The 23,723-nt window shown below is 51.4% G+C and overlaps 1 protein-coding gene across 4 annotated transcripts in view; it reads right to left on the reverse strand.

The window, feature by feature from the left end:
• Positions 1-23,723, reverse strand: part of CLIP2 (CAP-Gly domain containing linker protein 2) — a 77,523-nt gene that overhangs the window by 28,527 nt on the left and 25,273 nt on the right. For all 4 annotated transcript variants that reach the window (XM_016130342.2, XM_016130341.2, XM_016130344.2 and 1 more), the window contains exons 3-4: positions 15,820-16,373; positions 1,309-1,433 (exon numbers count right to left, since the gene is read on the reverse strand). In XM_016130342.2, the coding sequence (XP_015985828.2) occupies positions 1,309-1,433; positions 15,820-16,373 (679 nt within the window). The remainder of the gene's footprint in view (positions 1-1,308; positions 1,434-15,819; positions 16,374-23,723) is intronic.

Consider the following 23,723-nt stretch of genomic DNA (forward strand, 5'->3'; position numbering starts at 1 on the left):
GACCAACAGATGGGACGCCTAGAAAGGGGATAAAGGTCAGTAGGGCCTGAGTTTCTCTGTAGCTGCAAACAGCCATTGGGCACATTTCTAGGAGCTGGGAGAATAACAATAATCGAGCGCTCGCTCTGTGCCAGTCCCTTTTCATGAATGCTCATTTCAATTCCACAACCACTCTGTTGTTATCTACATTTCACAGGTGAGGAGACCGGCTCAGAGAGATTAAGTAGCTTGGCCACAGTGATACAGCTGGTCAAGGGGCAAAGCTGGGACTGGACCCGCCCCCACCTCCCATTGTCTGCTGGGCTCCAAAGACAGCTATGCTTTGCTCCCACATCTCATTCAGAGGCCTCCAACTGTACATGCAGCCCCATTTCATGACTGCCCTCGGACCACCCAAGACCCAAGGAACCCCATCAGCTCTCCACCCAGGGAGCTCCCTGCATGGAGAAGCAAAAGCTGAGGGAGATACCTTGGGGGTGCAGTGGGGGCTACCGCCCAATCTGCCCCTGAATTCTGAAAGCTAGAGTGAGCTGAAAGAAATATCCATCTTGAAAACAAGAAGGCAGTGTTGTCATGGAAACTCTAGGTGGTCTTCTGCTCTCAAAACCTGTCTGGTCATGGGGTCCTTATGAGACCAGGTAAGCGAGTCGTGTCCAGCTCCTGATTCACTTTGAAACCGCCACCCCATCCCCCCTCTTCCCGAATTCAGGTCTTTGCTTGGGCTGTCACCCCAACCTAGCATACTTTCCTCCTCATAGCTGTCACAGCCTCATCTGGGCTACAGAACCGAGCCCAGAGACAGACAGCACAGCACAGGAACTCAGGCCACGTGGCCTTAGTCTCACATCCCTCACACTGTTCACCCATCACGTCATGCCCCCCACGCCCAACGAGCCCAGACAAAGCCTTAGACTCTCTCGAAGCAGCATTCCCGGCAGTCACTTCTCTTTAATCGGAGACGGTATGCGACCTAGAACCAGTTGTGACCTCACCTTGTCTGTGGAGCACCAGTCACTGTCTGATTATTTCTTTTATCAGTAGAGGAACCGCTGGAAGGCAGTGACCACTGCCTCTCCTAGTATTTGCCCCTGACTCTGCGTGACCTTGATCAATGACCTCTCTGGCCTCTGTTCTCTCGTCTATAAAACGGGGATGATATTCTCACCACCTGCCTCTGTGGACTGCTGTGACAGAAGGCAGGAGGCAGCATCTACACTTCGGTGTCTGGCACAACCACCCAGACATTCAACACTGGCTTCCTCAAATGCCCCCTCCCTGTCCCACACTCCCAGGGGAAGTCCACTGTACCTGGTGCCTGCCACCGCCCCGTCATTCTTCCCAAGGGGCTCGTCCAGCTCCACGCCACACCACTCGCCCTTGGCGAAGTCTGTCTCCCCCACGTACCGCACCACACCAGTCTTTGTCCCGCCAACCTGTTGGCACAAAGAGAGACTCAGGTCCAGAAGATGCAGCAGGCACAGGCAGAGATGGCACAGGCGCCCAGGTGCTCGGCCTCATCCCACTGTCCCTTCCAGCATGCAGGGGAGAGAGGAGCCGGGGCGAGGAGGGGGAGAGGCCTGAAGACAGGTGGCAGGAACAGTCTAGTCGGGGCTGTCCCACGCAAGGGCTTCGGAAACAGACAGACCTATGTTCAAACTCTGCCACTTACAAGCTGTGTGAACCTGGACAAGTTATCTAACCTTTCTGGGCTTCGGCATCTTCATCTATAAAATGGGTTTTCGTGAGGAGTAAGTACTGTGTGTGCAATGTCTGGCACATACTAGAATCTCGGTACATTTTATCCTTAAAAAAAAATGGTTTAAATGGTGGTTGCCAGGGGTTGGCAGAGGGGGAAATGGGGAGTTGTTTAATGGAAAAAGTTTCAGTTTTGCAAGATGAAAAAGATCTGTAGATCTGTTGCACGACAATGTGAATACACGTAACACTAGAACTGCACATTTAAAATGGTTAAGAAAGTAAATGTTACGTGTATTTTATCACAGTTTTAAAAAATTCAGTGAGGCAGTAAGTATTTTGGTATTTATTACCATATTTCTAAATCACATGCTTATACTGCTACTTCTGGCCTTTTCAATTTTGAACGCTATCCACTGACCTCCCATCAAGGAAGGGGAAGCATTAGTGCCCCGTTAACGACGGCTTCACAGCTATGTCCCAGCCATGTCCCAGGCTTCTACCCCTCTCCACACAGCGATGTCTTAAATTTGATTGGATCTGGGTTTACGGTGCTATGACTAATAAACACCGCTCACGGATGAGAATGGGAGACTGGTTACTCTTCCTTTCCCACGCACCCTTTAAACTACTGATAACTGTCTTTTATGATTGTTTGCTTAGTTTTCATGAATTTAACAGTACTACAACCCCAAACTCTCAATACTCTAAGTCTGCCAAGATGTTCAGTAGCATTGGGAACGCCATCCAGTTCTTAGCTTTGTGACCAGCTACAGGCTGGACTGGCTGCCGGCTCTTCAGCTTTGAAGCTACCAGCCAGGGGCCTCTTGTCACCGTAACACTGAGAAGTCCCTTTGGCTCTCTCCTGGGCTGGATCCTGTTTCTTGGATTCTATGTCTTCCTTTGTTCCTGGTTTACTCACTTATGTTGGTAGAGCACATCGTCCCATAGCTTTCTAAGAAAACGCGTATGAGAAAATAAGATATTTGAGCCTGCGCTTATCTGAAAATATTTTTTATTCTATCCTCATTTTTAAAATTGAGGTAAAATTCACATAACATAAAATTGACCATTTTAAAGTGTACAGCTCAATGGCTTTTAGTACATTCATGATGATCACTGCTACTAATTCCGGAACATTTTCGTCACTCCCAAAAGAAACTCCATACCCAACAGCGGTCACTGCCCGCCTCTCCCCAGCTTTTGTCATCCACTAATCTACTTTCTGTCTCTATCTCTATAGATTTGCTTGTTCTGGATGTTGCTTATAAATGGAGCCATATAATAAAGGACCTCTGTGTCTGGCTCCTTTCATTTAGTACAGTGTTTTCCAGGTTCATCCACGTTTATCAGTATCAGTATTTCCTTCCTTTTAAGGCTGAATGATATTTCATTGTATGGATTATACCACCCATTGTTTATCCATTCATCCACCAATGGACATGTGGGTTGTTTCCCCTATTTGGTTATTATGAATAATGATGCTGTGAATGAACATTCCTGTCCAAGTTGTTGTGTGAACACCTGCTTTCAATTCTCCTGGTACCCTCGCTCATGAACGATAGTCTGGTTGGGTCTCTTCCTTCAGGATTTTGAAGGCTCCCTCTGTGTGTTTTAGGAGTCCAGTGTTGCTGTTGAGAAGTACAAAGCTATTCTGAGTCCCGATCCTTTATGTGAGCCAGTCTTTATGAGGGCTCTTTGTCCCAGGGTTGTGCCATGTCACAATGACATGCGTTGGTGTGGGCCTCGTCACATCCCTTTCCCTGGGCTCCCATGGGCCCTTTCAACGAAGAAACCCTTGTCAATTGGAGGGGACCTTCCTGGATTATGTATTTGGCTTCCTGTCTCCATTTCCTCTGTTTTCTTTCTGGATCTATTGGACAGGTTATCTGAAAAGTTTTATTCTTTTCTCCCATTCTGCATATATCTTTTGGCTCTACTTTCTGGGAGATTTCCTTAAATTTATCTTCTGATACTTCTGTGGAGTTTCTTGCAGCTGTAATCGGATTCTTCATTTCCCAGAGCTCTTTTGTTCACTGAATATTCATATTCATACATTCGATGGTGTTCTGTATGGATTTAATGCCTGATTTACTTGTTTCTGAGAGCTGGCCGTTTTCCCCAGAGAAAACTTCTCACACTCTCTCCAGCATGGAGGGCACAGGCTTGGCAGCCCCGCCTCCCAGGAGTTGAGTGAGGAAGAAGCCAGTGGTGAAAGGGGCTCAGCTTTCAGGATAGAAACTTTCATCTAATCCTCCTCAGTCCAACCTGCCTGGGATTTTCCCATCCAGACTCTCTCTGACTCTCTTAGGAAAGCAAACATCCATTCCAGAGGCCTGCTGGAGGACTGGTCAACAGGCAGAGTGTGACAGGGCCAGGGATGCGGAGCTGCAGGTTTGTAGACCGATTCTCCCATGTCTGGCCCTGACGTCAGCCCCATTTCCAGAGGCTAACTCCTGCAGCTACCTCCTGAGCCTACCGAGGTTTCCCAAGGAGACACTGACTGCTCCTCTGCTCCCCTCCTGCCGCCCATGGACCTGGTGACTCTGGCTTTCCAGGGTTGCGGCTGCTGTCTCCGCTCCTGTTCTCTTTGTCCCTTCACGGCCATTCTCATGCAGGTTCAGGAGAGAGTGGAAATAAATGTTTACCTACTCTGTTTATCTGAACCTAAATATAACTTTCTAAATGTTACTTTCTCTGTTACCCCTAAGTTTACCTCAGGTATGCCTAAAAGGGACCAGGTCCCTAATTAAAACTCACTCTACTCCCATCATTTCTTAAGGACTGACCATGTGTCAGGCATTGAAGACACAAATTTGAAATCTCACAACTATATAAGGTGGGCAGCATACCCCGTTCCTGGATGAAGAGACTGAGATTCAGAGTAGTCAGAGAGTAGAAGAGCCCAGTGGGCCTCACTCTACTCTGTCCTCAATCCCAGCTGGTCTTAACCACCAGGCCCTGCCTTCCAGGGTCTCCTCTCCCTTCAGGAGGGAGTCTCTTGCTAAAACAGCACTAACAACCCCTCACCAACCCCAACGCCATGCTACTGCAGCCTTAATACTCAGCTGCCTACAAACCAAATCCTCCCCTGTTACTCCCTCAGTCTTCAGAGTGACGGAGCGAGGCAGGTGTCCTATCAGAGACGGGAGCAGAGCAGAAACAACAGGAAGGTTTCCAGAGGAAATGCACCTGGTGCTGACCTTCACCCCGGTCAGCATAGCCTTGGGGAGCTCCCCTCCCTGAAGCCCCAGTGTGCAGTGACCCCCTCACTGGGAGTGTGTGCCAGGCCCGTCCACCAGAAAGATGAGACCTGCCCCTTCTCTCGTTTTTCTTTTTGTTTTTATCATGTTTTAAATTTTTTAACTTAAAAAATGAGACTTTATTTTTTAGAGCAGTTTTAGGTTTATAGAAAATTTAAGCAGAAAATATAGGGAGTTCCCATAGGTCCCCTCAAGTCCCCCCTACAGTTTCCCCCTTATTAACACCTTGCATTCATGTGGCACGTTTGTCACAATAATGAGCCAATACTGATTCATCACTAACTGAAGTCCATAGTTTACATTCCTGGGTTTTGCCAAGTGTGTATCCACCACTACAGGATCATACAAGATGGTTTTATTGCAGTCAAAATCCTGCGCTCTGCCTTTTCTCATCTCTCTCTCTCTTCCTACCCACAATCTTTTTACTGTCCCCAAATCCTACCTTTTCTAGAATGCCATATATTTGGAATCATACAGTATATAGCCTTTTCAGCGTGGTTTCTGTCACTTAGTAATATGCATTTAAGGTTTCTGCTTGTTTGACAGCTCTTTTTCTTTTTAGCCTTATTCCACTGTCAGGATGTACAATAGTTTACTTATCCATTCGCCTCTTGAAAAATGTCTTGGTTGTTTCCAAGTTTTAACAACTACGAATACAACTGCTATAAATATTTGTGTGCAAGTTATTATGCAGATACTTAAAAAAAAAATTTTTTTTAATTCCCACCCCCTACCCTTCTACCCCGACCTATGGATGTTTCCATCTCCCCCTAAAAACTGCATCTCTGAAGGCGGAGAATCTCCTCCCACACACTCCCAGCGCACATTTGGGGTCTGGCACACCCAGGGGGACTAGGCACCTGGGGGGCCTGGCACGCCTGGGGTATAGATTGTGGCTCCACTGAGGGTCGAACCCAGGACCTTCTCATGTAAAGCAGACATGCTGACCACTAATCTATGGAACCACCACGTGTAGATGCAAGTTTTAAACTTACTTGAATGAATACCGAGGGACACAATTGCTGAATCATATGGTAAGAGTGTGCTTACTTTTATAAAAAACTGCCAAACTGTCTTCTAACGTGGCTGCATCATTTTGCATTCCCACCGGCAAATGCATGAGAGTTCCTGCTGCTCCACTAAGGAAATGGCCCCCTCAAGTCACCCCCACTGAATCATGGGCCCCAGGCTCCTGAGGGGTGAGCCCCACCCCCTCTTCCTTTTCTACCACCTGGGGGTCACCCGTGGGCCTGCAGTCCCTTCCGGCTTGGCCCAAACACCCACTGGATCTCAGGTCCCACAAAGCAACAGTGGTGGACAGGTCGAATGTATCTGTGTCTCAGGGACTTTCCTCTGAGGAAGTCAAAACTGGTGAATCAGTTAAAATAGTCACACGTGCCTCAGATCATGGTCACGCGCACACGGTGAGAGAACAGGGCCTCAGAGCTGCCCAGCTGAACCACAGCTGCTGGGAGGGTACAGTGAGGGTTCATGTCTGAGGTCTGGAGCAGCCTCTGCTGGGCAGCTGTGGGAAGGGGCAGGAGCGCAGGGTGGGGTGCTGGCAGGAAGGAGGATGGCCAGGGGAGAAAGGCAGGTGGGCAGCAACATCGAGCCATCCAGGGAGATGAGGAGACCCAAGTGGGCAGCCCCTTTGGCGACTCTCCCTGACAATTCCACAGTCGCTGACCTGAATAACAGCTAGCGGGGCATATCTGGGGCTCCACTAATCTGTGGAGTACTGACATCATTCGCACGGAGCCTTGCGCGCTCTCAGGCTGTCGGAGGCACTGGGGCACAGCCGTGGGAATGAAACGGAGAAGACCCCCTCCTCATAGCGCTCCCCTTTGGGGCAGGAAATAGACAGTAAAGGAGGAAGTGAATAAATGCTTTTATTCCAGGTGGATGACAAGAGCTATGTGGAGTAATATTGGAGGCCTCTGTCTCTGAGGGGTGACAGTGGCACAGAGGCCTAATAGAAGTGGGACAGTGTGCTGTAGGAAGCCTGGGGGACAGTGTCCCAGGTAGAGGAATTGGTCTGCTCCCTGGAGGAAAGGAAAGAAGGCCGGCGTATTAGGGGCACAGAAGCCAGGATGGAGGGAAGTCGGTTCATAAGGGGGCCGGGAAGGCAAGTCACAAGAGTCTGGGAGCCATGGGAAGGCAGGTGGGTTTATCCCAAGTAAGATGGGGCCTCTTGGGTGTGGGGGCCTGACTGGGAATGAGGGAGACCAAGGAAAAGGCAGCTCCATTGTCTGAGAGAGAGAGAAGCTGCCAGTGGAGGTGGCAGGATGGGGACAGATCTGGGTGTATTTTGGAGGTGACACCAGAGACCTGCTGATGAATCACATGGTCAGAGGCAGGGGGGACGTGAGAAAAACAGACCTGAGGCCGACTGCCAAGTTCCTGGCTGGGTTAGCAGGAGACACAGGTGTGCCATTTACTAAAAGGAGAAAGGTGAGGAGGAGCAGGTTGGGGGATGGTTGGGGAAAGGGGGTGACGATCAACTGAGTTCTGTTTTGGACATGTGTTATGAGCGAAATTGTGCCCCGCCAAAGGACATGCTGGAGTCCTGACCCCCAGTACCTGCGAATGTGACCTCATTGGGAAACAGTCCTTTAGGTGTGAGTAAGTTAAGATGAGGTCATCAGGGTGGGCCCGAGTCCAGCACGCCTGGAGGCCTTAGAAGAAGAGCGGTGACACAAAGCCACACACTCGAGGGAGGAGCACCACGTGAAGACGGGGGCGGAGACTGGAGCCACGCAGCTGCAAGCCAAGGACTGCAGGTGACACCAGAGTGTAAGAGAAAGACAGAAAACAGATCTTCCCTTGACCCTCGGAGACAGTGTGGCCCTGCTGACGCCTTTGATTTCAGACTTCTGGCCTCCAGCAGCATGAGCGAATACATTTGTTGTTTTACGCGGTTCCGTTCGTGGTACCTGTTTCAGCAGCCACGGGAAACTAATACACATTAAGTGGAAATGTTGAATAAGAGCTTACGATACGAGACAGGAGCTCAGAAGAGGGACCAGGACTAGAGATCCAACTGTGGGTGGTGTGATGCTCACGTGTGCCTGGCCTGTTCTAAGTCACAGGCCTAGATGTTTCCATCAAGGACTGGAGCACAGGAACGGACAAGCCAAGGTCAGAGTCCTGACCTGACGTTGGGAAGGGGAACAGCAGGGAGTGGAGGCCACGGAGGCAGGAGGAAAGCAGGGGAGTGTGTGGAATCCTCGAAGTCGAGAGAAGAAAGTGCTTCTAGGAAGCAGGGAGAGGTTGATGGTGGCCAATTCTGCTGAGCAGTGAAATCAGACGAGGACTGGGACCTGACTGTTGTATTTGCAATCTGAATGTCTCTGGTGGCCTCTGGGGGAAGGTTCCCCTGGAGTAGAGGGTGATGGGAGAGAGCAGGAGCTGAAGACCGTGGCCACGGACAGGCCCTTCAAGGGGTTTAGCCGAAGGGAAGACAGAGAAATGGGCAATAGCTGGAGGGAAACGTGGGGTCGGGGAGCGGTTTATTTTTGAGGTTGTTGTTAAGAGAAGCTGGAGCAAGTGAGTGAAAAGACTGGCCTGGGGAAATGTGCAGCGGAGGAAGGGGGCTGTCTGCCGGGGCGGGCGGCACTGGCCCGAGACAAGAGCAGGAGGTTGGGGCCCTGGATGAAGCCAGAGGAAGGGAAAAAAGCGCACAGATGCTGCAGGTCTGGGGGTGAACCATGGGCCTTGTCTTCCCAGGAAGCACAGAACGATCACGGGCTAGAATGCAGGGGAGGGGCGGGTGTTAGAAATTTTTAGAGGAAGAAGGTGGTATCACTATTACAAAAGAAGAAACTGAGGCTCAGAAAGGCAAAGCAGCAGGGAGGAGTGGCCGAGCCAACTCCCTCAACTAGGTCTGTGGGCCTTGGGTTAGTCCACTTCCCAGCCCAGCACAAGGGGAAATCGATCATTTGTTAAACCAGATGCAGAGGTTACTGCCAGACAAAGGTTACTGCAGACTCATGCTAGAATTCCTCCACTCTGACCTAGGAGCTTTCTTAGCCTGGGGTAGATCTGGTCTCAGATCTACTCCTCTGGGGAGGAAAAGAGAGAACTAAAGGCCAGAGCCCTTGCTCCATACCCAGGGCCCCCAGCCATCCAGCGAGAAGCCCTGTGACAGACAGAGGAAGCCAGAAGCTGATATAGTCCTCCCTGCTGACCTTCCCCAGCTCTGCTCCCCATCAGTGAACCTGGAAGATGAAGCTCCAGCAGCCACGTGGGTTAGCGGAGCCAAGTCTCCTCCTCCTTCCCATCCCTCTCCCCACACAACAGACACCACTTCCCTCTGCCCCAACCCCAAGCATACCAGCTCCCAGGAGGGCTCCCAGGCCACTTCTACAAACCCCTCCCAGCCTCGAGGTATGCACCCCTCAGCCAAGAAAACTCGGGGATGAAGAAATGGGATCTCGAGCAGAGGAAGATCGCCAGGATTTCCCAAGAGCCCACAGTGTACAGGACTCTTCCTGAGTAGATTTCTACAAATCCTGCAGTCAGAAAATCAGTCCCTTTTTAAAAGTGAGGCTACTGAGTCTCAGTCCCTTGACCTGGGTCACACTACTGTGAGGGACAGAGCTGAGTTCATGCCTAGGCCTGTACAACCCCTACGCCCAGCTTCCCACCACCTGTTGCCTCGACACCACGGATGGCCCCTGCTGGATGTTTGACCTGGGGACTGTGCAGGGTGGGACTGGTAGAAAGAGAACCTCACTCCTCATCTCTCAGAAACCATCTCTCAAGACACTGCTCCCACACCTAACCAGGCCAACTACCAAGGCGGGAACCAGCCCTGCAGAGAATCTACCAGCCCAGCGGGGAAGGTCTGGCTGAATGGTCAGACTGCCTCACGGGCTGATACGTTCTGAGTGATGTGCAAGGCAAGGCTGGCCTCAGCTTCGTGCTTTGAGATATGCTGGTAGAGGGTGCCAGCAGTACAAGTGGTTCTCTGGAAAGGTCTCTTAGCCCATCCTTCTCGGGATACCTCTGTGACCAGTACGTGAAGAAACTTGAAGGGACGGACTTCACCTACATGGAGATGCTCCACGCAGATTCTTCTTCAAGGAAGGCCTTGCTGTCCTGCTAAGGGAGCCCCCTTGCCTGAGATGACGCCCTTCCTGGGGCAACCACCCCTGGTAACTGAGTGAGGCAGGGGCAGAAAGGCTGGACACTTCGGCTCAACTTGGGGCACTGTGCTGAACCCCCTGGCTCCAGAGTTCTGCCTGGTTGGCCGAGGTTCTGTCCAGCCTGCGCCGCACTCTGACTTCCACTTCTGCCAATTCTTTCACAGATGTTAAAAGCCATAATAAACATCTGTACCCCCAAAACACCTCGGCAATTACTTCCGGGGAACCTGACATGACACAACCTACCTATCATCTGCGTCTTTGGGGTCAGAGAGCTCGCTCTCCCACCACCCCATGCTGACATTGTCTCTTTGGAGCTTTGGCTCTGGGGCGCCTCTTGGAGCCACAGGCAGCCAGCCAGGCTGCTTCCTTCCTGAGACAGCTTTTCTCTGTTCCTTGCTAATTATACCCCATACTGTCAACTGTAGCTGACCAAGACATTTCCAGCCTGGGCACACTGGGGGTAAGGGATAGAGGGAACATTCCTAGGCTGGTAGGTAGAAGCCCAGAGTCCCCATCTCAGCCTTGCCCATGCCCTGCTGTGTGATTCTGAGCAAGTACTTGTCCTCTCTGAGCCTCACCATCCTCACCCCTACAACAGGCAGTTAGGGCCTGGTGTTCTCTGTCCCAGCGGGCCTGGCTATGAGTCTAGATCAGCTCTCACTCACCAATAAACCTCAGGTAGAGGTGCCTTTCCAGCCCCTCCTGTCTCAACCCATCACCCCCTTTGTTCTTGCTTCTCTACAATTACAACCTGGAATGTCTTTTCTATGACCTCAGTCTTAAACTAGTGGCTGCCTGGCTGACCCCTGAGTCTGCCATACCAGGCCATGCTGCCTCTGAAATCGACTTTCCTAAAACTCATGCAGACAGACCCATCTCCTGGGATGGACTTTCAGGACCACACGTTGGGGCTCCCACAGGCCCCAAAGGGGACACACAAAGCAGCTCTCCACATCTCAGGCCAGACAGACATCCAGGTGCCCTCCACATGCTCCCTGGGCCTGGAAGGGGCTCAGGACCAAAGGCAGTGGAGGCCTTTCCAGGCAGAAGGAAATGGAGAGGTGTCCTGGGGTGTCAGAGTCCCACCTGGCTTGGGTCCTATCTCAGCTTTGCTTGGCATGTTGTAAGAGGCTATGTGACCTTGGGCGAGTCACTTCAGCTCTCTCTTCCCACCTCTGCTAGGAATCCCTGCCCCATACACTCAAGATCCTTGAATGCTCATCCAGAGCAAGTCCCCAAAGTCACCCAGGCCAGCCTCTGAGAGAACTTGGGAGGGAGGATTTTAGAAGAGGAAATAGGGCAGAACAGAGTGGATCGTTGCTGGAGGAATTTCAGGCACTAGCCAGAAAGGTTATCTGTGTGTGTGCTGGGGCTGGGGAGGGCGGCAGAGGGTGAGAAAGGACAGAGGCAGGACAGCCAGCCTATGGGCCCCACTCAGCCGCGTCCATGCTAGGTCCTATGGGAAATTCAGGTCTCAGGCTGCAGTCTGTGAAATGGAATATCTGCTTCCCAGGCAACTGTGCAAACGAGAGGTGATCCACGCAGCCCAGGGCACGACTCCAAACCACAGCTGAAAACCTGGCTCAGGCAGACCTGTGACAAAACTCCCAACATTTAAGAAACACCAGTCTGGAAGGTGAGGCATGTTTCTCCTGTGGTCGCCAGTCCAGGTCGCCCTCTCACCTTCCAGAGGTTCCCCCAGCAACAAGAACCTCTTTGTGCTGAAGTGGAAACGGACTTCTTTCACAGCAAACACTCGACCAGCAGAAGCCACGGACATTCAGTCTGTCGTTGACTGCTGTATGACCTCAGGGAGGCTCCCTGAGCTCTGAGCCCCTCACTGCACCATGGCCAATAACACCTACCCCTCCCTCACAGGCTTTAATGCTGGCAATAGCTAACACTTCACAGAACTTACTCGAACCACATGAGGCAGGTGAACTACTATCCCCATTTGATAGGTGAAGAAGCTGAGGCACAGAGAGGCTAGACAACTTGCCCATGATTACTTAGCTCATACATGGACCTCATGGGATACTGTTGAGGCCTAAATGAAACCAGGATCCAGAGGTATCTTTGAAGAGCAGCACAACTTAACAAACATAAATACTGTTACTTTATAAGTAACAAATACTGCTCACGCCTTTGACCCAGGTCAGAGGCAGGTGTGCAGCTGGTGAAGCTAATAGAGCCTGGACCCCTTGCCTATACTGGCCTCTTCTGAGGCCCTGACAATGCATTTACGGGAACACATGATTTATAAAATTTGCAAAACCAGCATGTTTTTGTATGTTTTTCCTAGAGTCCCCCATCTTTAAATTGTATAAGTTCAGGCCTCTACAGTCACCCAGGTGCAGGATGTAATTTTTTTTTAAGGGTGGGTTAGGGACAGGAAAGTGATAAGTCAGGTGTTTATAGCAGGGGCAAGGGAGAAAAGCAAGTTCCAGGGTCAGCCAGGCCAGCTGGGTCGTGGCAGCACACAGTGAACTAGGCTGGAGGACTAACCCGAGGCAGACTAGGGTGAGGTGGGGGGCAGGTGCGGCTTGATCCTCATGGTAGAAACAAACCCGTCATTCAAATTCCTCTCCCTCTCCCAGAATCCAGGCACACCCAGGGCAGACACAGTTAATGAGTGAATAAAGGAATAAATGGCCCATCACCTCCTGGTGTGACCCTGGGCAGCTATTTTCTAGGGCTGAGCCCAATTTCCTCATCTGTAAAACAGGGGGATAACTCCCACCTCCTAAGGCAGAGGGGAAGACCCAAAGAGACAAGGTACAGAAAGTGCTGAGCATGGTACCCAGAAGGCATGGTACCCAGAGTGGGGCACTCCCCCAAGAAAGCAGTGTCTCAAAGTGAGGGTGCCACCTGCTTGTGGGCTGGGCAGTCAGCGGGGCCTGTCTGCTGCTACTGCTGCCGGCTCTGCTGAAGGGCTAAGGGCCGGGGGAGAATTCCAGAGCAGCGCCCGCCTTGTGCTAGCTTCAGTGCCCTCTGCCCGGCACGTCCAGTTCCCATTCCATGAAGGGGAGCAGGTGCAAGGGGAGTTCCTGGGCTTAATCCTACTGTTCCCCAACCTGAGGCCAATCAGAGCTGGTTGATAACCCCCAGAGTTATCAACCTGCCACATCCCACCTCAGAGAGGTCATGACACTTCCCAGGGCTCTCATATGACACGAACCAGGCCTTGCACAGCCAGAGCCCTTCATAACTCTGAAGCACTTCCTGTCCACTGGCTCTCTCCACGCTCCACACAAAAGCATCACACAGCACCACATGGGTACGACACTTACCATGTGATCACCCTGCAAGGTATACAAATGTCTAATCACTACATTGTACACCTGAAACTAATACAATACTGTATATCAACTGCAATTGAAAAAGAAATTATTTTTTAGAAAGCACCACATGGGCACTATCTATACCATTTTGCTAGACAGATGATAAAGGCATGGAAAAAATGAAGGAAGGAAGGAAGGAAGGAAGGAAGGAAGGAAGGAAGGAAGGAAGGAAGGAAGGAAGGAAAGGATTCAGTTAAGTGACTAAACCATCACACAGCTGAGACATGGCATAAAGGGCACAAATCTAGGCCTGATTTTCCTGCAGTGGCCATGGCCAGCATGTGCCCTCAGACCCCAGGAATCCCCAAGGACAGCTCAGTGAGACCGTAAGCCAGGTTGCCTAGGCCTCGTAGGCTGGGGATGGCTTCCCAGGGAGCCACCGTAGGAAGAGCAGAGTTGATGGCCTCAAAACAAGCTCCCTGGACAGAAAGACACAGGGGCCCTGTGAGTCCAGCCTCCACAGTGCCACAGCAGCCCCCTGACCCCTCTGCTGTATTCTCGTCCCCTCCCATCCTGTCTCTACCAAGCAGTAACCAAGATGTGCATAAAACGCGGATCTGCTCACACTGCTGTACAGAGACTTCTGCAGCTCCCTCCGCTCTTAGAACAAAATGCTGCCTGCACCCCAGCTCGGCCCTGTAGGGTCGGCCCACGCCAGCCTCCTGGGCACAGTCCCGCTCTGGCTCCTTCTACCTGCTTGTCCTCCCTGCTCTTCTCTCTGTTTCTCTAATCTCTGGCTACAGCCCTTTGCCAGCACGATGCTCTTGCCCGTGTCGGCTGGTCAATGCCAGGCCATTCCCCTATCTCAGCATTAACGCTGTTCCTTGGGGAAGCCACCCCGCCAGTTTCCTCTGTGATTGGCTCTTGAAGCATCGTGTATAATTTCTTCATATCATTTACCAGAGTCTATAAAGAAATTCTGATGTCTGCAATCACACAAATCATGGTCTCTCTTCCAGTAAACTGGGAGCTGCTGGAAGGCAGGGACCAAGCCTGGCCACGCCTACCCCATCACCCAGTGGTAAGTGGCAAACCAGCCCCTGTGGTGGGCAGACCCCCGAGAGTGCGCCAGGGTACAAAGCCATGGCTTAGTGACAGGAAAGCAGGCTTCAGGGCTAGTTTGAATCTTGGCCCTGCTCTGTCATCTCACACAAGTTATTAAACTTCTCTCAGCCTTGGTTTCTCCATCCAAGGGGTGGGGGTGATAAAATTACACCACAGCAGGGGCTTGAGGATTCAATGGGGCAATGGGCATAAACATTTTGTCTCATCCTCGCATCCTAAATGTTCTTCTCAGAAGCCTCCAGGAGAAACCGTGGCCCTGGGGGACGTCTCTGGCATGGGGAAGGAGCATGCCAGGAAGTGATACCCTCCTAGGGTCCCCACTCTGTGACTCCAGAGCCCCCCAAACCTTTCCTCACTCAGCCTTGGAGCTCCGGGCATGTGCTCCCCATCTTGAAGTGGGATCCTTCCACTCTCCCTCAGGAAGCCCCTCTGACCTGAGCACATGAACCTCTCCCCCGACCAACTGACTACCTCCCTTGGACTCCTCAGACCCCAGGCCTGGCAGACATTCTTTGGGGACAACCCCATGTGTTATTCTCACCTACCCAACACCATGGTTCTTAGAGGGCAGAGCCAGCCCGGGCTCCCTCAGTCACTTCAGCCCTGGGTTTTGCATAACATGTTATTATCCCGTCTCGTGTACCTTATCATCCCCAGCCCAGGTCTGGCTCACACTGCCACATTCAGACAGCAAAAGGACTTAGGGGTCACTGGCCCCTTCCAACCTGGCCCCAATACCTGGGCTTACCAGAGAAGAGGGGCCCCTGACAGGGAGGCTCAGCTAGAGATTTCTTTGGCTCCAGTGACCCAATTCTCCCCTCCACAGGTATACTTAATTAGGTGTGTGAACCACCCAACCCTGAGCCAGGGGTCTTGAGCCCTCCAGTCTCTGGCCTTTTCCAGTATAGGCCTGGTACATCCAAGTTGATGGGCTAGATCAATGGATAATACCAGTAAGAGCTAACATCTATGGGGCACCTGCTAAGGATCAGGCGCCATCTAAAAGCATTACATGTATTAACATGTGTTTCAACTTATGTGGGAGGTACAAGTAAAATTCCTGTTTTATAGATGAGAGGACTAAGTCCCAGAAAGGTTAACACACTTGCCCAGGGTCACACATCGACAGTCTCCAGAACCAACTTGTCTCCCTGGTCCCTCTGTGTGGTTCTGACAAGGAGTGGTGGCCAAGACTGGACCCCAAGCCTGGACCCCACCTGGACCCCACCTGAGCCCCGTGAGACCCCTCCCTGCCCACCCCTGGGGTCCAGCTCACCCACATGGGGTGCGGTGGTGGGGACTCACCAACACACGGTCTCCCAGGCGCAGGTCCTTGTCACCCCGCTTCACAGAGCCGCTGTCGGAGAGGTTGGAGCCCGACTCGTTGCCTGTCTTGACGGAGCTGTTGAGGACACTCTCCCGCAGTGGGATGACACGGCTGGTCAGCGGGGGTGTGGCTGTGCCTGAGTGCAGTGACAGGTTCTGGGCGGTCAGCGACTCTACCGAGTGGGCATCGCTGCCCGAGCCCTCGGCCATGGGCTGCCGGGTCAGCTTGGAGGGCCGTGTGAAGATGCCCTGCAGGGCTGGGCACTCAAAGTAGCGCACACCACCCACAGCACCGTCGTTCTTGCCCACCGGCTCATCCAGCACCACGCCAGCCCACTGGCCAGGTGCGAACTGCGTCTCACCTAGGTACTGCACCACACCTGGCTTCACGCCGTTCACCCACACCCGCTCACCAACCTCGAAGTCCCCCACGAAGTCATCGCCCACTTCGGCTGCCTTCGGGCCGGGCTTCTCGGGGGCGGCAGGCGTGGCTGTGGAGGAGGGGCCCGAGGCCTGCTTGTGCAGGGGGGAGCCTGTGGGGTAAGGAGAGAGGCAGCAGTTAGGGCTGAGGTGAGCTGGAAGGCGCCAGTGGGGACACTGAGGCAGGCGTGCCTGGCAGTGTGACCTTGGGCAGGTCTCATTCTTCGTGGGCCCTGGGCATCCGTAGGTCTCTTCCTACTCTTGCAAACCCTCTGGATAGCTCTGAGGATTAAAAGCTCAAGAAAGTGCCTTCTCAGAAGCAAAACTTTCCACTGCTCAGGGTCACTCAAACTCAAGGGCCAGGAATAAACCCCTTATTGATGGTTATTAGCTGCCACCTTCCTGCCCTGGTAGGCTCAGATCTTGGAGTCCTCTCTATGTCCCCCACCTTCTTCCCCAGACAACTCTGGACCTTATGAAAGTCTCTCAACCTATTCCTTGACAGCTGGCCACAGCCACAAACATCTTGCAGCGAGGAATGAACCAGGAAAACCCTCTTACTCCACCCTAAGACCCCCTTCCCTTTCTTTTCCCTTTCCAAGTTACAGCCTAAAGCCTCAGGACTGCACAGACCAGGAAAAGTGGGAGGGAGGAGGTCAAGAGGTGAAAGCAAGTGTGTAATCTCATTCCTAGGACTGAACTCTGGGTTCCCTGGCCTGAACTGGGTCCCCTGATCCAGCCCCTCTTATAAAAAGAATGACCCTGAGGCTCAGAGAGGCAAGGGCCTTGCCCAAGGCCACACAGTAGAAATGAGAGTCAAACCCTGGGAGGAGGCCTACCTCCCAGACCTGGGCTCCGATGTGCTCCAGATATCAAAGAGGAAGGGAAAGGAAGCAACTTGCTCAAGGTCACTCAGGAAATGACAAAGCAGGGCTCGACCCCACCATGTTTCATGTGTGTCTGGCACCTGGGCCTCATGCAAAGCCTCCTGGGCATGTGGGTGCTCAGAAAGCCCATCTTTTGCACCTCAGGGTCTAGAGGCTGCTACCATTTCTTGCCAGACCAAGTGTCAAGCACTTCTCTTCCTCTACTCCAGAGGCTGATGGGCTTTTGAAACATAGTTGGAGACATACCCTCATCAGAGCTGCCTATGTTTCTGGTCCTTTCCATGAGTAGCCAGTCGAGGGACCATATAGCAGCAGCTCCCACCAACATCCTCCTTTCATCCAGGGTCAAGGAACCTGGGGCCCCAGGCCTGGTTGGATGCTATCTCAGGGCCGGAAACCAACTCTTAAGGACAGAGTTTCCAGGGGACAGAGTTTCCAGGCAGGCCCAACACATGAGGCCAAGCAGGCGAGTTCTCTCTCTGGGTACTGGCAGCAGTGACAGGAAAGCACTTGGCCACCCATGGCCTAGAAAGCCAGAGGGAAGGGCTACCTCTGACCTGCGAGATGGGCTCCTGGAAGATCAATGAGCTTTCCTGTTGAATTTAATTAACAACCACAATCATCACATCCATTAATTGATGCTCTGTGCTAAGAGGCTGACATACAGCAGCTCATCTGACCCTCACAGTTAGTCCCGTGAAGTCATTTTGCTGTTCCAGTTTTACAGATGAGGAAATTGAGGCTTAGAGAAAGCAGGTGCTTCATCTAGGCTCCCAGGTGGTAGGCAGCAGAGCCAAGCTCTGGCCAAAGGCCTCTGGCTCTTGGTGCAGGGCACTTTGATTTATCTAACAAATGTATACAAAGCACCCGCCATGCCTAGCCCCAAATTACAATCACCCCAAATCTTGGACCACTGTAAATGGACTTTTTCCCAGAATCTGGCTAAACCTTACAGTTCCCTACAAGTAGGAGATGATCTTATCTTTTACTACTTCCTATTTAGGGACATTCCCTTCCATTTTTTGTTTAGAGACAAACCTGAGTGGGACCTTGGTTGGGAGCCCCCAAGGCTCTCTTCTACCACTGAAATCCCATGAGGCAGATGCCACAGTGTCTGAGGGAGCAGGCCCTGGAGTCCCATAGACCTGCTCTCGAACCCAGCTGCCCTGGCCCCACCTGGGTCTCCTCACCTGCATCTCTGTCCTGGGCTGTTGTGCAATGATAGGAACGGCTTGGCCTATACACACGCCCATGAGTGCTGACGATTGTTACTTTGATGAGAATGATTTATACAAAAACTAAGGGATTGAGAAAAAAAATAAAAACCACAAAAGAAGGGCTTCCAGGGAGATTCTGATGACCTTGGGCAAGTGGCTCTACTCCTGAGTAAAATGAGGAGGGTGGCCAAGTCCCCTGAAGTTGGCATCGAACACTCAGTGTAAGTTGGCTCACACAGACCCTATCCTGCTGGTTCCCTGCGCCCGGGCCAAACTCCTGGGGTTCCTTGGTCCTGATCTAGGACAATCCTGTATCACAAGGAGCTTCTGCTGGGATCCCCACCCACTCCCTACAGTGGCTCTCCTGCTCTCTGGATCAAGCATACACTTTCTTTAAAAGCAGCCAGAAAGGAAGGAAGTCACAAATTAGATGGAGCCTCTGCCCCATGCCCCTGGTAACACTGACCAAGGAGCCTGCGGGGCCCATCAACAGCGAGATGTCAATGTTATCATTATTAAAATAGCAGCTACCATTTACGAAGTGCTGACTACATGCCTCCAATGGACTGGGTACTTTTTATACATTGCATTCTTACAGATTAGGAAGCAGAGGTTACAAAACTTGTCCAAAGTCAACCAGGCGAGAGTCAGGAGCAGCTGGTCTGGCTCAGAGCCCTCCCTCTTGCTGGCTCCCTGGCAGGCACCTAGCAGGTGTCAGCGCCCTTCCCTTGTCCGTTCCTAGAACTCTTCCCTGTGCACAGGGGCTCCCTGACGTCTGCTAACAGGACTGAACGGCTGTGGCCCAGGCCTGTCCCTACCTGTCCTTTTGCTTACAGCACAGAGGAGGGTCCCAGGTTAAGGGGGACCCAGAGTGGCTATTCTTGGCAAAAAGCTGCCGATTCAGCTGTCCTCCTCAGCTGTCCCAGCCCAGGCAGACCCTCAGGTAATCTCCTTTGTTCCCCACCCCGGCCCCTTCCAGGGTCTACAGCCGCAAGGACCAGTTGTTTCAACAGCTGCTAAAATCCAGATCACAAGCTTATGGCAACCGCATTTGGGCATTTTGCTCTATTTTTCTTCTTTGGTGCCCTTGGCTGCCCCAGTCTCCCAGGGACAAACCCTCATCAAATACTCCTCTCACACTGGGAAGCTTTCAGTAGCCTGAGGTTGGGAAGGCATGGAAAACCCCTACAGAGCCCTCTTCCCTCCAGGGAGCCATTATAACACACTGGCTAGGCCTGGCCAAGTCCCTTCCATATCTGGGCCTCAGTTTCCCCATGGGATGACAAAGAGCTATGTCAGAAATAACCAGGGTTCTGGCTGGCACTGATATTCTACAGGTCCCACCTCTTCTCCCGGAGGAGCTGGTGTGAGTGTCCAGCTATCAGAACTGGTCACTCCTTCAGCGCTCTGAGGCTCCCTGAAGCTAGGCTCTGGGCCTCACTCTCTCCGAGTTATTGCACAGAACTGCAGTGGCTCAGCAAAACCCCAAGAAAGCAAAGGGCAGCGACAGACCTCAACCTCACAGGAGCAGCTGATCCCTTCCCCAGACACAGGCACGAGGGGATTTATTGCTGGTTTCAAGTTCAAAGTAGAACTTGGATGAAAAGTACTAAAGGACATGGTGTGGCGTGGCAGCAGCTGGTGGCCCAGTCCAACAGTGGGTGGAGGGCCCAGATAAGAAGGCATCCTTCTCTGCTTCTATAAGGACTCAAGTCCTGCCCTGCCTGGGAAGCAGAGATGAGTCTTTTCCATACCTGACATTCTCAGTCACCAAGGACCCTTCTCACTGAGCACCCAGTGTCAGATTCTAGGGATGACAGGCATGGCCAAACAGAGGCCCAGCAAGGGGGTGGGGGTGGGGTGGGGAGGACAACAGGACCAGAGCTACGAGTTGGCTGGCCACCTGCCTGACTGAGGAAGGGACCAAGATCCGCGGGCACTTGGGGTTGTGGAGAGAAGGCTCACGGCTTATGGGGGTGGGAGCACCTCCCAGAAACTCTGCCCAACATGGTCACACAGTTTGCTCCCTCACCTCCTAAGAGACGACTTCCCGGACTGATTCATCTAAAAACCAGTCCACCCACATCACCTTCTACTCTTTTATTCTCCCAGAGATATACCCCCTATCTTCACCTGTGTATGTCTGCCTCCCAGACTTATACCAAAGTTCAAGAGGGCTTTCTTCCTCTCTGGCACCCAGCCATGTGCCAGGTGGCAGGTCCTCAATGTCAGCTGAGCTGTCTGCTCAAAGCTGGGTTCCACTCTCAGAAGCAGGAGCTATGATGGCTCTGTGCTTGGTGCATAGATTCGTTCCCATTTTTTCAGTCAAGGAATCAGAGGCTCACTCTAGGTGGCTTCCGGTTCCCTGGTTCCCCTTTCACCTACGTACGTCCTCTGAGCACTCTCTATTTTCCCCATGTTTCTAGAGGAAAGTTAAGAACTCCTCTTCTCCTACTAGAAGCAAACCTCCATCCTCCTTTGGTCCCGCCTGGGACTGGTCTCCCTTGAGATTTGCCTCCCTATCTCTCCCCTCTCCCCTCAAGGGCTCTCCAACAGAGCCCACATGCAGCATCGAGATCTCCAGCCCACAAAACAGCAGATTCCCCCACCTCATCTTCCCTCCTTCCCAGCAAACAAGCTTTTCTCTCTATATTTAAATGTTTATTACACAGATCATTCATGTCCACTGAAGAAAAATTAGAAAACATAGGTTGCCATCAGACAAACGTAACACAGTTAACGTCTTAGTGTGTGTTTTTCTAGGCTTTATCCTGTGCATGTATGTGCATGTATATACTGCATACTTAAAAACAGAAGGAGGGCCGAATTTAGGTGTTACTTTGTCTTCTGCACTTCTCGAGGTGAGTATTTTCCCATCCAGCAGCATCTAGAAGGAAGTGGTTCCATTCCCTGAGGAGACTCTGCTTCCCAGGCCCTCTCTGACCCTCCGGCCCCGACCCCTCCCTGCTGCGGACGCTGCTCATGGGAGGGTGCCACAGCCTCCTCCCTGCAAGGCTGAGGGCCCTTTCTGGCCCCACTGTGCCTGGTCCTGCTGTCCCCCCTCCTCTGAAGGCTCCCTGTCCTGTGACAGGGCTAGGGGGCTCTCTGCCTCCTCCACCCCTGCTGGCCCTGGTGAGCCTCCTCAATGAGGCAGTCTCCATTCACGCCTCCCTCCACTTGTGCTCTGGCCAATGGTGTGCTGATAAAGGCTTAACAACCAGCTCTCTGGGAGAGATGAGTAAGCAACCCTGATCTGTAGTGTTTGCCGATTTCCATGGTGTAAATTCTCCCACCATGACCAGTTTCAAGCTACCAGCATGATGTCCCTGAACATGGCGTTGGAAGAGGTTATATAATATTTCCACCATAGAATAAATAACCTCAAAAACACAGGTACCACAAAATCTTACTAGTAGCAAAGAGCAGCATTTCACCAGTGATAAAATAATAGAAGTATTCAGTGGTGTAAATATTACTACAAGTACTACTAGAAGTCATGAGTTTTGAATATTTACTATGTTTTTAATATAATTTATTTACTTCTAAGTTCACACAATCTGATTTTTAAATAATAATGGCTGCATTTAACATCTGGCTGGCAAAATTCCTGAAATTCCTGCAGTTTGGTTCTCGTGATCCAGCATGGGTTGGCGCCACCGCAGCACCTGTCCCAGTCTAGCCCACACTCTGGAGGCATGGCCCGTCCTAGACCCATATACATCCTCTACAGACCCCACAAACGAGAGACAGGAGAAGAGGTAGAGAAGCAGCAAGTCCCCAACCTGTCTCCCCACAGAGGGTGTGCAGAGAGGGGGCAAGAGGCAGGAGAAATGTCCTCCTCTGGTCAGTACCCAGAGCACCCTAATCTATACTATGCCCCCCTATAATCCAAACTTCTCCTGAAGCTTTAGCTATTGTGTGTGTGCTGACATACTTCTGCTTTTTTAAAGATATTAATAAATCCTCCTTGTAAAAGATACAAATGACACAAGAAGATATAGAATGAAGTTGGGCCCCAATTGCTCTCTCCAGCCCAGATTCCTTCCTTGGCACCAGACCTACCCGTAGCTGCCTCCTCCTGGATGTCCCCCAGAATCTCACATTTGACATTCTAAATAAAATGACTTCCACAAAAGCACTTTCACTGCCCTCCTATCTTAAGAGTGACCCCACACATTCACTTACTCAGGCCACAGACCCTCATTGCTCCTCCCCACGTACAATCTAGTTATTCATCAAGATCCAGCAGTTCCACATAAGAAATAACTCTTAAGTCCACACCTCCCTCTAGGGGCTCAGAGGCTCCTCTAAAGATCAGGCCATTGAGATTTCACATCTTGTTCAGCAAAGCAACCTCCAGAAGCGTCTCCCAGCCTCGAGTCAGCCCTCTACTCCCGTCTCTCCCCTGGAGCCATCGGACTGGCCCTCTGGAAAGCAAATCCAGTCATGTCGTCACTCCCACTCCTCACCATCCATTGAAATCTCTCGACAGGGATCTAGATCACTTTTTATGCTAACCTTTGTCTTTCATAAAGCGTCCATGTTACTCTCGTAATAAAATATAGTAACAATAAAGTACGATGTTTTCAAAAAGAAAAAATAAAGTAGGGAATGTAATCTTTGGCCCATTTCTCAAAGAAATAATTTAGAAAAAAACAAACTGACTGTCTTGTCATTCACGAAACAAACAAAAAACAAAACGAATCTAAGTGCCCAAAAATAGAGAAGTAGTAATATAAATTATGGTCAAGTCCTTCAGATTATCAAGCAATCTTTAAAATAATTCTTCCGGGTTACAAAGGAAAGTATTTGTGATGCGATGCTTGTTGAGAAAACAGGGTTCAAGAATGTCCCGAAACACAGTACACGGGTACGAATTCCTGGAGCTGGGGGAACAGGAATATAGGGAACAGGATAAAAACAAATCAATGAAAACACACACACACACACACACACACACACACACACACACACACACGCTGGGCCTTGCAGGGACGCACAGTGATGACATGCCGTGACGTCCGCCCCCCGCCCCGAAGGCCGGAGGGAACGGAGTGTACCTATGCTACGACTGGTTCCTCAAGGAGCTGGTCAGTTCCCTAAATATTCCACAGAACATAGTTCCACAGGGTGTTAATTAATAGGTATAATGAAAGAAAAATTAATCTCCGAATTCAAACAAGCTTGAGAACCTGTAGCTTGAGCAACGTTAAGGCTGCTTTGCTGCAGGACTTCTCAGAGACTTTAATGTGCTAAGGAGCACTGTCTCTGCTTCAGAGGGTGACCACACACTCATCAGCCAAAACCAGACACCTTAGAGAGAAAGGAGGTGTTATTAATATAGCATCATGCCAAGACC

This window comes from Rousettus aegyptiacus, unplaced genomic scaffold, assembly GCF_014176215.1.
Source record: "Rousettus aegyptiacus isolate mRouAeg1 unplaced genomic scaffold, mRouAeg1.p scaffold_m13_p_8, whole genome shotgun sequence".
NCBI lineage: Eukaryota > Metazoa > Chordata > Mammalia > Chiroptera > Pteropodidae > Rousettus > Rousettus aegyptiacus.